Source organism: Glycine max, chromosome 6 (genome assembly GCF_000004515.6).
Source record: "Glycine max cultivar Williams 82 chromosome 6, Glycine_max_v4.0, whole genome shotgun sequence".
In the NCBI taxonomy this organism is placed as follows: domain Eukaryota; kingdom Viridiplantae; phylum Streptophyta; class Magnoliopsida; order Fabales; family Fabaceae; genus Glycine; species Glycine max.
The window spans coordinates 4,704,223-4,718,617 of NC_038242.2; the positions used below are offsets into that span (position 1 = coordinate 4,704,223).

At 31.6% G+C, this 14,395-nt stretch overlaps 1 protein-coding gene across 2 annotated transcripts; it reads right to left on the bottom strand.

Annotated features, from left to right (window-relative positions):
* Positions 1-3,744: 3,744 nt before the first annotated feature.
* LOC100781036 (nucleolar protein dao-5) lies at positions 3,745-11,173 on the bottom strand. 2 transcript variants are annotated; one of them, XM_006581270.4, is made up of 15 exons: positions 10,824-11,173; positions 9,752-9,955; positions 9,459-9,640; positions 9,010-9,136; positions 8,693-8,890; positions 8,546-8,593; positions 7,555-8,439; positions 7,318-7,425; positions 7,116-7,189; positions 6,508-6,559; positions 5,542-5,631; positions 5,425-5,468; positions 4,938-5,012; positions 4,691-4,765; positions 3,745-4,616 (listed from the first exon to the last, which is right to left on the bottom strand). In XM_006581270.4, the coding sequence occupies exons 1-15, from the start codon at positions 10,932-10,934 to the stop codon at positions 4,118-4,120; spliced, it is 2,772 nt and encodes a 923-aa protein (XP_006581333.1). In that variant the 5' UTR covers positions 10,935-11,173; the 3' UTR covers positions 3,745-4,117. The 2 variants fall into 2 exon arrangements, with proteins under 2 accessions (XP_006581333.1, XP_040872228.1); XM_041016294.1 differs by lacking the exon at positions 4,938-5,012 and having other exon boundaries at positions 10,824-11,172.
* Between the last annotated feature and the right edge of the window lie 3,222 nt (positions 11,174-14,395).

The following is a 14,395-nucleotide window of genomic DNA, read 5'->3' on the forward strand; positions in this document are numbered from 1 at the left end:
TATAGTGTCAAAATTCAGATGTCAATTAGTGCACATCATCTCTCTCTCTCTCTCGCACAGTCAGTGAGCAATAGACTATGCTTTCCATCTTCTGGACTTGCATACAAGGTTTAAATTAAATTAAGCAGGAAATCAACCATACAATCAAGATACATCAGAATCCTCATTTTCAGGTCTTCCATGAACCTCTGAATCGAGTTTCTGAAGAAAATTTGACATTTAAATGCACTTTCATTAAGCCCACCACTACTCTGATTATAACCACAGAACAGGTCCACACTAAATCATTATGATTAACAAAAATTTCAAAACTCAAACTACCATTTTCCACCCTATTATTAGACCTTTGAGTCTTGACAATGCAATTTAAAAAAACAAAACCAACTTTCCCTTAAAAACCTTAAAATAAACTACCCTAAACCTTGGGGGTTCTTCAAAATCACTTCACCAACAATCTATATTTTGAGAAAATGAGAGAATCACAAAAATGATCAACAAAAAGTTCCAATGAACACCGATTTGAGATCTATGCCCATTACCAGCATCACTGAACTAGCCATTTAGAAAGTTATCCAAAACTAACCTTTGGAAAACACTGGGGTTTGGCCACTAAGTTGTTCCAACACCTACTACAGCTGCACGACAAAGGCAATTGGAGGCCTTTACACCAGATTCACAAAGAAAAAGTCAATCACAGAACAAAAAGAAGGGTTTATACCCGCGAGGTTCGAATCAGAGGCACGAGCACGAGTTCGAGGTTGATCTGGAGGTGCCGCGTATGTGAAGTTACAAAACGCACAGCACAAACCAAAATGCCCGCAAAATTCGCCAACTGAATTCAAAACTCACCTGTAGTTTATTCGCCCCTAATGAAAATCCCTTCAATCTCATTCCACTTTAACTTAGTTTGAATTCCGATTTTCTCTAACTTTGAAAAACCTAATGAAAATCCTACCCTCATGCTCGCTATGTTATGTACATATTTATAATTATTCATAATACAATTACACATTTCTATATAATTCTATTATCATATATGTTATATACTTATATTCAACTATTAATTATGTAATTATTTTCATATTTTATTTTTATAATCATTAAAATATAGAATAATTATTTCAGTAGTTAAATAAATAATATTAATTAAATTACGAAGTTAGAAACTATGCATAAAAATATAATTTAATTCTTAAATATTTTTACATTATTGATTCTTTATTAATTTTTATAAATATTATTTGAATTAAAATTAGATGAATTTTTGGTGAGTTTCCCCCAACTCAATAAAAATGAATGAGAATGGAGTTAGATTTTATTTATTTTTTCCACCTTTTATAAACTCAAACCCAAATCCATCCGACCTTTTTCAAACCCGCCTCCAACTGGTCATTATGCCATGCCTAATTTTCAGTTATACAGATTCTAAACCTAATATTTTTAACCATATTCTTCATCCAGTATTTTCGTTTTTGCATGTTCACTTAACCTAAATATTCTTTTACAAGCCTGTTCAAATTACACCCCACAACAATTTTGAACAGTTAATTTTTCATATTGACAGTTAGATAACATGAACAAATAAAAAATATGTATATAAATTCAAGGATTTAATTAAAAAAATCAAGAACCTAATTATAAAAATATCGAGCAATCTGTGAAATAATTTAACTTTTATTTTAGGGTTAAAATTCACTATTCTCACTCATGTTAAAAACACTCTTCTGTGGTTACAACCACCGACGACAACTACGGTAGCGCAGCAACCCTACAAAAGTGATAATAATACATTATTGGGCATTTCAGCCTTCCATTTGAATTTAGGATTAATTTTCTTATACACATATATATATTTTGCCAAAGTGCCGTCTTTCTGATGCATGAATTAATCTCTATCAAAAGAGAATATGCAGCTAGAAAAGAAAAAGTGGAGTTTGCAAATCAATTCAAAAAGTATAAAATTCTGAGTGGTGATCAGTGATAATCAATATATGTGCCTTTAGCAAGAGGACAAAAGCAAAGTCACTTTAGCATGACCCATATATTCGATTGGGTTTTGGCCTCTTGTATAGGTACACGACATGTAATTTCACTTTGCAGTAAGGTTTGACAAAAAAAAAAAAAAAAAGACTAATAAATGTAATCACGAATAAGATGGAGAAAAAATAAAACCTGCTACATTATTATATTTGTAAAATTCAACGATCAAAGGCAGCTAATGGTTTGGAGTTCTAACAACTAAACTAAGAAAAGGCAAAACCAGCAGCAGCTATTGTCTGTAACAAGAAAGGGGTTATTTGAACGCAGTCTGTGGAGGTGTAATTTTAAAATCGACGATTCGCAAAAGAAGACAGGACAAACCTTTTCTTTTTAAAGGGGGTTTTGAAAGATCATTAAAAATTAAAAATGAAGTTTCATATGTTTCGTGCCACAACATATTTAATTTCATGAAACCGATTTTTGATATCTGGTGCTTAACAAAAGCAGGATGAAATCGTTAAAGACATTTGTTTCCAAAAAAAGTATATATATATACTTTTTTCCGTTTCCACGAAAGATATCTCCCAGTCACCGAAATAAATTTTACCTTTCCTAACAAAAATCTTCTGCATAACACTCATCTACGAATATGATGAAAACTGAAAAGAATGTCACGCTTTCCTCCATGTGCTAATGAAATATGTTCCGGTGGCCCAACATAAATCAGATTCTCAAACCCTTAAAAAGCCTAAATTCGACTTAGGCCCATAAGAATTACAATTCATATCAGGAGCATATCGTAGACAATAAAAAATAAAAGTGTATTTCTTAAATAAATAGTTGAGAGTGTACCACATTCACCCTAACCCCCCACCCCGCAAAAAAATAAAATCAACATACGTGAAAAACGCTAACCCTGCATTTGACTGAAGCATTTAAAGAGGATAATGTATTTTTTTAGGGTATTTGAATTGTTATTGACTACATTGCTCCATTTGGATGTTTAATATGAGAATTTGAAAAATTATTCAAGATTTTGATCCTTCGTTTAAATTAGGAATTTAAAATTCCACCAAAATAGGTGAGATTTTAAAAACCCCTCACTCTCTATGTTCATCTTACAAAACACGTTTCATCTTCATCTGCAATATCATCCCCTTCCATTTGAAGATTTTCAAGGACACAAGTTTCACCATGAGACTGTTGCTGTTGTAATACTGAGATTGATGTTGCTATGTGGGCTGAGAGAGAAAGTAAGCAGAGAGAAGAAAATCACAGAACAAAATTCGTTTTGAATTTAAATGAATATATTTGTAAAATTTTATTATCCAAACAAATTATATTATAATTGACTGAAATTTAATTACTCTCAATTGAATTACTTGGCATTTAAAATACTATTATTTTAAAATTCTTCATCCAAATACAGGGTAAAGACAAAGGCATTTCCCTTATTTTGCATACTTTCTTTTTTAAGTAAGCCTCACTGAGTTATTGAGCTCTCTGGCATGAGACCTGGTGCCTGGTTGAGGTGGGGTTGAAATCAAGGTCCAAAAATTAAAAAAACATGTCAATGAATGGAGCGAAGTTTGCGTACTTCATTCGGAAAACGAATGGATCAATGTGAATTATGGAATATTTGAACAAACTAAAGGTTTCAAAACAAAACAACAACCACATCTAAGCACTAAGCAATCTAAAAACGTTAATTGGGTGGATAGTAACTAGTAAGTAGTCATTAGTCAACCTGTCAGCATCAGGGAGTGCCAAAGCATTCGTTAAATTAAGAATGCTAGCAAAATATTTTCAGGTGTTACCTTAAAATAGCATTCATCTAGTCTACTAGAAAAGATGGAAAAGTAACTAGAGATACTAACCCATACTACAACTAAACTAGCCTAACTAATAACTGGAGAAAATAATGCTAGCAACAAGAAGATGATTACCACAAACGACACAGCTCCTTGATACACGGCCTAAATTCATTTGATCACTCTGGCCAAAGGAAGAAAAAATTAAATGCTGTAAGCACAAGACAGGCACCCAGTCAAGAAATAAACAGCGAGAATAAATACCCACTTCCTTGTGACTTTGATGAACATGAAGTCTTGTCCTTGGCATCTTCTACCTCTCCTGCTCAAACATCTGAGTACTCATTCTCAGAATATTTTCTCTTTGATGAACCAGATTTCACCTTGTTCTTACCATTAACATCAGTCTTTCCACCACTTTTGAGAGGTTTTACTTTCGAAAGGGCAGTCTTCAGGGTTTCTTGCTTGGACTTTCCACTTTTTGGAGTTTCTTGCTTAAACTTTCCACTTTTTGGAGTTTCTTGCTTAGACTTTCCACTTTTTGGAGTTTCTTGCTTAGACTTCGCAGAGGGTTTGGGCGTGCTAGTGTCATCATCCTTTGATTCAATTGAATTATCAGTATTTTTGGATTTATTACCAATTTTTTTAGCAGTAACAATAGATTTACTGCTACCACTCTTAGGAATGCTGGCCTTAGATTTTCTACTAACTGCATCCTCAGGTTTGCTAATAGTCTTGGAATCTTTGGATTTGTTGCCATCTTTGGACTTCAGGCCAGACTTCGTGGATGCACCCTTTGATCTATTGGATGCTGATGCTCCACCGCTACAAATTGAAGCAAAAAATTTAGATATCAAACAAGACATGGCACTGAAATAGATTAATTGATATTCACAAACCTTCTGGAAGAAGCATCCATCTTTCCTTGCTTGGTTGACTCAACAGCACTTGTTTTCCCTTTCTTCTTTGGTGGCCTGAATAGGATCAAAGAACGATGCCAATGAAAATAAGATCAAATAAAGAAACAGCTGGAAAGCAAACCATGTAAGCCACACCATCAAAGAGAATCACAAAATACAGCAATAAACAAGACACGTCCATTTGAATCCTTAAAAACGAAGGGAAAACATTAAGCAATCTACTAACATTCGTAATTGATAAAGATCAAACCAATGCAGCACATCGCCCAATTTCTTCACGAGGGATACAAATAGCCATGTCCTACAATTTAGCACTTTTCCATCTATATCAGTTAACAGATGAGTATGTATCATTGCCAAAAAAGTTTCAGTTAAATTAAAGCCTATTTAAAAAATAATAATTCTTCAAGCAATCAACACAATTTATTAGGTTCAACTGAAAATTCACAACCCTTACATTTTCTGGATTTCCAGCAGCTTCAATAATTAAAGGGCACTAACATATAGGAACATCAAATATACAACAAATCAGTAAGAAGCAAAGACAACAACACCAATACACCAACTAAGCCAAGAACAGATACACAAAATTTCTGCCAAAGTGAAACATCACAATACATGCACACTCCATAAAAACATGCATGAAAAATATCGGATAATACAGACAAAAGATGTATCTACAAAAAATGAAATTATCAATAGGCAGCACATACATATCAGTGGAAGCATCAAGACTTGCACGATCACTTCGTTCTTCCTGTCCACAGAAATATTTGCCATTAATGTAGACACCGAAAATTTGGTGTAAAAAGTACAGGGCATAGACCAACCTCATCTGCATCTGAGTCATCAGCTCCAATGACCTTCCATTTCTCCTTCACAAGATTTAATGTTTCTTCATCACCATCATCGTACAAGACCTAAAAATAGAGAACAGGTGTCAGAAGATAAATTAGGGTGCATTTGAAGAAATTTTGAAAAAAGGGCTTTTTTTTCTTCACATGCTACTCTTTCTAGCTCATAAGAAAAGCACTAATATGACTTTATTTTTCATTGTATGTAATTTACTTTTTTTTTTCAGGAAAACCTTTCCAATTACCACCTGTGTTCCAATATATAAAATTCTTTTAAGAAATTTTCTTGTCCCTTTACATAAGACCCTCTTCAAATTGGTTCTCGGATTAATTATTTTTTTTACCAAAATACTCTTAACTACATCAATATTTTTTTAGTCAATAAATAAATACTGTAAATTAATAAGATAAACTCATTCTTTCTCTTGTGAGAATTGAAGATAACCAGCACACATTAATTAATTAGGTGGAAAGAGTGAGATAACGAGTCCCAATAACCTGAAGGGTAATTTTGGAAAATAATATTAGCATATTTAATGCTACTAAACTACATTAACTAACTTTTTTAAATCCCTTCAATTAGTTAAAAGTTCTTATGTATAGGGATAGAGGTAGAATGTCAAGGGTTTGAATTTTTTTTTTCAATTTAAAAATTCATTTTTCTTCCTTTCCTAAAAAAGGCTCAAACAAATGGGCCATAAGTCCATAACAGCAGTATCAGCATTTTTTTTTTACCTAAATGTAACCCCCCCCCCCCCCCCCCCCCCCCCCCCACCCCTCAAATTCAAATGTATGCCTAAGATATTATGCCATCTAGACATTCTGACAAATAATTAAAAACTGCTTAAATGGGCAGAGCAACACAGAAGAACAAAAAGAATACATAGCTTTTTGTCAGCGATAGGAAGGGTAGAGACATGACTTAATAAACTGTCAAATCACCTTGTGCTTCTTTTTGGCAGAATCAAAGGAATCAACAACACCTCTGTAAAACCTGTAACAGATTATTTGTCAGTGTAATTACTTCTATTACATCAAAATGAACTGATCAAAAATAGAATGTGCATAATGATATACCCTAGTTTAATTCAAACATATTCTCTCCAGCTATTTCACATCAAACCTTTCCCACACTAAAATTTACATAAGGTACCTATTACAATTTATAAGAAGTAATTTTGTAATTATTATAAGGCACACTTTAACATAAAAAGTGTTGAAATAAATTAAGAAAAGAACATATAAGCCAATAAGGGAAATCTTGAACTTAAACCATGAAGACCACAACAACTTCAACAGAAAGGTTTACACAAAGATACATGTAGTAATTGTAAATGTAATATACATAATGCAAATATCATGAACACAGCATTAGTCTACATTAAGAGGCCTAAAAACATGCGTTCCAATGCACAGACAACCATATATTCAAAAACCATATATTAAAATTTAAAAGTAAAAGCCAAACAGCACAAATCACTTCCTGGCCCATTGTTAACCAAAATTTCCAGTGACGGCATGTAAAAATTGAAGACATGCTAAGTACTTACTCACGATCATCAGGCCACCAAACTTTGACCCGTAAACCAACAAGGTTTTGACCATATTCCTTCGCATTAGATTCCTGATACAGCAGCAAGATAATTAATTAGCAATAAACACAAGAAGACACTGAAATTTGGGAATTAGGAAGACATATCTACATAACGGATTTTCACTGAAGGAAAAATTCAGAGTGAACAGGATACATACATTTTCTTTTCCTGAACTGCGTTTCCTTTTCACATTTGTCTTGGGAGTCTCCTCTGAATTTTCATTTTTAGTTGACTTTGTACCAGACCTCAGAGAAGAAACCATTTCCTAAATAATTAACAAAAATTCCTTTAATGCTTTACTTGTAAAAATAACAAAGCAGCATAAAATCATGCAGCAATAACGTTGATTAACAGTACCAAAGAAGCAAGCACTGTATAAAGCACACAAAGATACCTTGTCCACATCCATAGCAGATGACTTTACTACATTTGCTTCAGAGTTAGCCTTCCCCCACCTGCCCTTTTTCTTGTCCTCCATTTGTCTTGAAGATGATCCATCACGATCCTTTTTGTTTTCATCTAATTTCTTGGCTGGGTGCTTTTTAGCATCTGCATCATTTGCTGTCCCACTTCCTTTTTTTACTGAATCCACCACATTAGTTTTTTTCGCATCAGACTTCTGACCAAGTGCCCTTTTCACGGATCGCCTGACAGGTTTGGCTTCTGAATCACTAGCTCCTTCAGACACCTTTGAAACACCCTCAGCATCCCCATCTTTCTTTTTTGTTCGCCCAATTTTCTTCGAATGATTTTCATCAGAGAAGCTCTCACTTGGTGGAGAAGCAACAACTTCAGATTCATCATTGCATGCCTTTGGTGATGAAATCTTAGCATCAATGCCATTGTCATTCTCTGGAGGTCCTGCTGCTTCAGCTGAATGGTCCTCGTGAGAGGAACTGGGAACTTTCTTGCTGTTGCTTTCAAAGTCAAGCATTTTCTCAGTTTCCTTCTCGTTAGCAGCAACTTGACCTTTGGAAGGTTTTGCTGATTTAGTTGAAGAGCTTGATTTCTTTCGCTGCCTCTTGGTAGCTTGCTCTGGCTTTTGTTTACTAGTGTCAACTTTTTCAGTGTCCAGATCATTATGCACCTCATGACCAGATAAATTCAAACCTTCAGAGTGACTAGAACAATCAGCATCCTCTTGTTTTTTAATGGACTTGGAGTCAGCTAAAACATTATCTTCTACAACACCATTGCTCATGACCAACTTTGGAGATATCTTTACATCAGTATTTTCTGGTTGAGAGGGTGTAACTTCACTTGAATCCTTGTTAACCACCTGATCAAACCACAATCAACATGTTCCAGTGTTCAATACCAGAAGATAAAAATGTAGAACCATAAAAATAGAAAAAAAAAACAGGTGCATTAAAGTGGGGGCATACATGTGTTGACTCCTCTAGTGATTGTTTTGCTGAATCACTCTTATCTTCCTGAAAGAAGTCAAAAAATGACAAAAAGAAAATTTCATGAACTTTCTCATCATGAAATGTTTCAGACATTAATTGACAAAAGACCAACAGAAAACTTACCACATGCTCACTAGTAACACATGTATCATTTTTCTCCAAGTCATCAGATGTATCTTGGCATATTGAAGCAAGTACTGAACTATAATCATCCACAGATATACCCAAGGATTTCACTGCTTGAACCAAGTAGGGTTTAAGCTTGGTTGCACAGCTTTCAATGACCCTCTCCCCCAATTTCTGGGCTATTGGAAAAACTTCCTAGATCACAATAATTATCAACATCAAAACAATGATAAAATTTGGACAACAAAAACAAGGTTCAAGTTTAAATTCGCAATCTACTAGAGACAATGAAATTGTAACTGTCAAACAACAACCTTATTGTCTTTCTTAATGCTGGTCAGGAGTGGAGACAGCAGGTCTAAGGATATATCTTCACTTTCCTCTAGAACAAGGGTCATAATTGTTTCCATGGATGAAAAAACATTTTCTGGATGATGTTCCCTGAAATTTTATAATGGAGCTGGTTAGAACCATGCCCCCACACAGTAAGCAATTCCAACTGTCCAAAATAATGCATTGGTATATATGTAAAAACCATGTTGCACAGGTAAAGGTATGAGTATTGGGTTCAATACAATACACAAATACAACAATATCAGTACATGTTTAAAAGTTACTAAGCACGAAAAAATAAAAACACGTTTAACTAGTTCGCACAGACAATGTAGTAAAAGATCAAAGTAATCAAATCATGTTTGAGGTAGAATTATAGACGACAAAATATTTGAAGCCATGATGATGCTGAACTTTACTATAGTCTTACCTTATATTTTTAAAGAAATGCTGAAACATCTCCAAAATCAGGGTATCACATTCAAGGTCCAGCATTACCACACATGATCTAACTTTCGCAACAGTTTCAAGAATTGAGGTCCTCTTTGCATATGATTGGCTTAACTTATCATGTAGATTTTCAAATGAAGATACAATTAATTGAAAGACATCCTGCAAGAAAATGTCATCGGTAAAATTCAATTGATTTACTGATGTCTTTCATTAAGAGTATGATAATAGTCAAGTTCATTCATATATTGTAGTAGAAAAAATTGTGCACACCTTCATTTGAGCATCATCATAAGGAGCTTCAGGTGCAGTGATTCTTGTTATTTCACTGATGCAAGAGGCAACTGCAACTTTGACATCATCATCTGAGTGGCTTAAAAGTTTGTCCGCAATCAATGCTTTCAATGATGGAGAGAGTGCATTTTGCATAGAGTCAATAGGGGACTGCTCAACCCTCGATAGGCAACACTCTACTTGCTGCAGTGTAAAGGAGAAAATAATACGTAAAATCACAAAATTGTGTTTAATACTTTGACCAACCATTTAGTTAGGACTATGTTTTTCGACTTGCATATATTTTATCAGAGAGGAATTTTTCAGCTTCACCTTCACCTCACTTCAAAGTTCAAACTCAAGCTGTACTTTAAATTTTTTAGATAAACAGAACCAATCCAAAAAAAAAGCCGAGATATTCAACAGCAAATTAACAGAAAGATGGAGGATGAGTCTTGCTGGATTTGGTCTAGAGGCAGCAGATTATGGGGTACTTTAGTAATGTGAGGGGGAGGACAAACATTACTACGGTGAAGCTGGTGTAACCTCTGTCATAACCACAGCAACACCACTGGAACCAAGCCCAACATCCGTCAGACGCATCACTGTTGGCACTTGGCACCACTCCAACCCTTAGCTTACTACACTCACCGGCAAACCAACAATTGATAAAAAAAAATAAAGACTGAATAAATAGGACCTAATTCAACTTTCTTCACTTACATCGTCTATACATCCCTAACCAAAGAATTCCAGCATATTAATATTACCAATCACCAATCAGAACCCCATATATGTAAGGCGTGCAGTAATGATATGATTATATTATCTTAGGATGTCTATTACAACTTAACACATACGCTATAACACTTATCCCATCACAGCCAAACCAATTGAGGTAGTAGAAGAACCATTTGAAATAAAAAAAAAAAAAAACAATTCCAGATAATTTCAGGAGCAAGTTTGCAATTTCCAGGCTCCACTCCACTGATTGATTAATAAATCACAGATTAAAGGAATGGAAAACAGACATTTGAAGGGAAGAAGAAAAAGGGAGAAAAGGCGTCATTACGTCGAGGAGTGGGAGGAGCTCCTCCGCTGAGGAGGGAGGATCTAGGAGGAGCTTGTTACCGGCGTCGAGAAGCTGCTCTTCCAATTCTTTATCGGTGGACCCCATTGTCATTGGTTGTGCCCTCCTCTTCCTCTTGATCTGCTTCACTCTATTGATTTGATGCCCTCAAAACGCTCCAATCCAACGCTATTCCAGAGATTAGGGTTTTTTTTTTCCTTTTCTTTTCCTGCGATAATAATGAAAAACAGAGTGACACAGAGAAAACTAAAAAGGGGAAATGAAGGTTGGTTTTCGAGAGGAACAAAATTGTCTCGTAAATCTGATAATGTTCTCTCTTAGTTCCATTCAAGAAAGGGCTCATAAGTATAACTTTCCTATTCAAATAATAACAATAATAATAATAATAAAACTTTCTTATTCACACGAAATAATTTTTAATGATATGCTGGGTGTTATTGTAGTAAATAATATTTAAATATGGTATCTTTTATTTAAAATTCAAAGTTTATATATAAATATTTTAAATATCAAAATATAATAAAATCACATTATCGTTTTACATTAAAACCAATAGAAGAATTAAATTATTAAAAATTTATATAAGTATATCATCATTACATTAAAAAACAAAAAGTTATTATCTTTTTTTACTTAAACCACTTGTATCATTTATTAAATTATACTGGAATAAGATAGAATGGTTATGATGATCTTACAAAAAAAATTAAAAAAAGTTATATTTAATACTTTACATAATGTATAAGTAATTATCTCTGATATTTGACATTAAATTAATTTTCAACTATTCTTTATTAATAATTTTTCTTAAAAAATGATATTTTTTTGTTTACATGTGAAATTTAGATAATAGCATCAAGAAAAAAAAAGTTATTATTATATATATATATATATACCTTATCTGGAAGAAGACCCTTTGAGCCCTCATGTATAATAATAATGATTGAGAGATTATTCTTAATTATATAAAATAAAAAAAGATTATCTTTATTGACTTAAAGATAAACCACGTTTCTTAATTATATTCTGGCAAATATCATCTTCCTTGTTTGTTTCTTTTTTTAATTTCCCTGTTTTTTTTTTTTTTTACTTTTTTACTATGTTTTATAAAGGTAGATGTTTAATGATGAAAGAAATATGCTTTGACTTGGTTAGTTGCAATTTATTATTGATAGGATCAATAGATACACAAGTGTTATATACAGGTACAACTTATCACTATCACTATGTTTGAAAAATAATAAGTTGTTGGTTTGAATATTTCTCCAGCCTCCGGGCAAAACAAATAATCTCGGTTAAGTTAGGATTTTGAAATTTTAAAAGTGAGTCAAAAACTGATGATTGTTATAGATTTGTTAGAATTTTTAGGGTGTGTTAGTTTTGTGCAGAAAGAGAGTAGATATGAAAAGAAATAATTAGTAAAATTAGATGAGACTCATATTTTTATATTATATTTTTTTTATCTTAGGTCAAATATTGCTAGGGACATATGACTATGACTGTAGTTAATACAAAAAAAAATTATAAATAATAAAATTCAAATACATATTCTCAAGTTAAATAAAATAAATAATTCTCATTCATATAAATACAACAAGACCTTACACTATTATTTAATTTAAAACTTTCATCTCAATTTATTTTATTTTCATTTCTTTGTTTTCCATGGAACGGACAATTTTGTCTTCTTGGCTCCGTACAACAAAGCTTTATCTTGCTACACAGGTTCTCTAAATACATTTATGGCATTGGCGAATGACTTTCCTTATGCTACAAATAGAATATCAATGACTTTTCAATTAGGAGTTAATTTCATGAGCACTAGCGGACCATAATCAACTAAACCAACTCAAAAATAATTAAAAACTTAATTTGATAATTAACTTATTAAATTTAATTTATAGATCAAATGAGTTAAATTTGAGTTAAAAATTAAATTCGTTTATGTTTTTTATTATTTTATATGGGTAATTTTTATTTATGCAAAACTTTGATTGTTATTATATTTTTTTATCATATTTTATGGACCTACAAAATTAGTATAATAAGTTCAGTTTTACTTTTTTTTAAAGAAATTAAACAATCATTTTATTCCAAATCTATTAATAAATTGAAATTTTAAAATATATAGGATTTAAATTTTTTTATTCCTAGTTTATATGATTCGAGTTAACAATCTATTGAAAACTTAAATCAAGCCGAATTTAAACTAGGAAAAAAAATATATCAAGTCGAGTTGAACAAAACCTAGGTGTAGAAAATTTACACATGCATATAATCTATCCCTATTTTTAGGCTCAAGAATCGTGCGGTTATTAAATTAGAATAGTCAAAAGCTTAATTTTTCAATTACAAGATTTAGATTATGGATCAGTTTCTTAATAAGTGTCAACAATGAAAAAACATTAAACATGAATTCAATAACTTAATCCATGTACAGAAAAATAAGATTCAAAAGGAAAATCATTAACAAAACGTTCAAATCAAGATCGTTTAGCTAATTATAGAAAATAAACTTTTAATCATATTTGGTTAAACTAACTAAATTGGATGACAAGTGTTGTCAACTTTTTCAATTATTACAAAGTTTAATATCTTTTTGGTCTTTAATTTTTTAAAATTTATGTTTTTAATTCTTAAATTTTTTAATTATATTTTCAGTTCTTTAATTTTTTTTCGTTCTTACTTTAATATTTTTTAAGAGACTAAAACTAATTACATAAACAAAAGTTAACAGATTAGAAGTAAGTATAAAAAAGTTAAGGGACTAAAAATAAATAAAAGGAGCTATACTCCTAAAAACAAATTTTTTTAAAATTTTAAGGATTAAAAAAATAGTAAAAATATTATTATATATACATATATCTAAAAACAATATTCGCTTATTTAACAAATTATTGACATTATTAAATATACGATTTTATTTTCACATTTCATACTTCAATATTAGTGTTAATAATAATTTATACATTTTAAACAATGTAATTGCTTTTAACTTTAAATATAAATTGGTTTTAAGACAACAAACACTATTCTCGACATATAAAACCCCTGTACATTGTAGTAGTTCAAATATTACACAATTTCTTCTTCTTCTTTTTCTAAATCAAAACATATACTTTAATGTAAAATAACATAGTAACTTATATAATATATTTTTTTTGTATAGTACATTGTAGATAGAGATTTTTAAAAGAAATTAAATTAAAATAAATTTTATAAAGTATATTACAAAATATAAGATTTTTTGGTGAAAGAACTTTTAACATTTTTTAAAATATATTATAACTATGCGTGGCTTATTTAATACTTTCCCGAGCATCAGCCAAGTACACACCAGTATTTATACATACTACTAAAAACTTATACAATCCATCAAAATTGTATATATTTTAATGTCAAAAGACTTTTTAAAAAAGTTATAAAAAAATATCAATTAAATATCACTGTATTTTATTATCATCCTAAAAAATACTGATAATCCTGATTGAGTATTACAATATTTATTTTATTTAAAAATCTTGATTGTTGTTAAAAAAATAAAAATTTTCATT

Coding starts and splice junctions, on each gene's coding strand:
- LOC100781036 (XM_006581270.4), bottom strand. CDS start 10,934: ATGACAATGGGGTCCACCGATAAAGAATTGGAAGAGCAGCTTCTCGAC. Junction 8,440..8,545: donor CACTAGAGGAGTCAACACAT/GTATGCCCCCAC, acceptor TGGTTTGATCAG/GTGGTTAACAAGGATTCAAG. Junction 7,426..7,554: donor CTGCTATGGATGTGGACAAG/GTATCTTTGTGT, acceptor TTAATTATTTAG/GAAATGGTTTCTTCTCTGAG.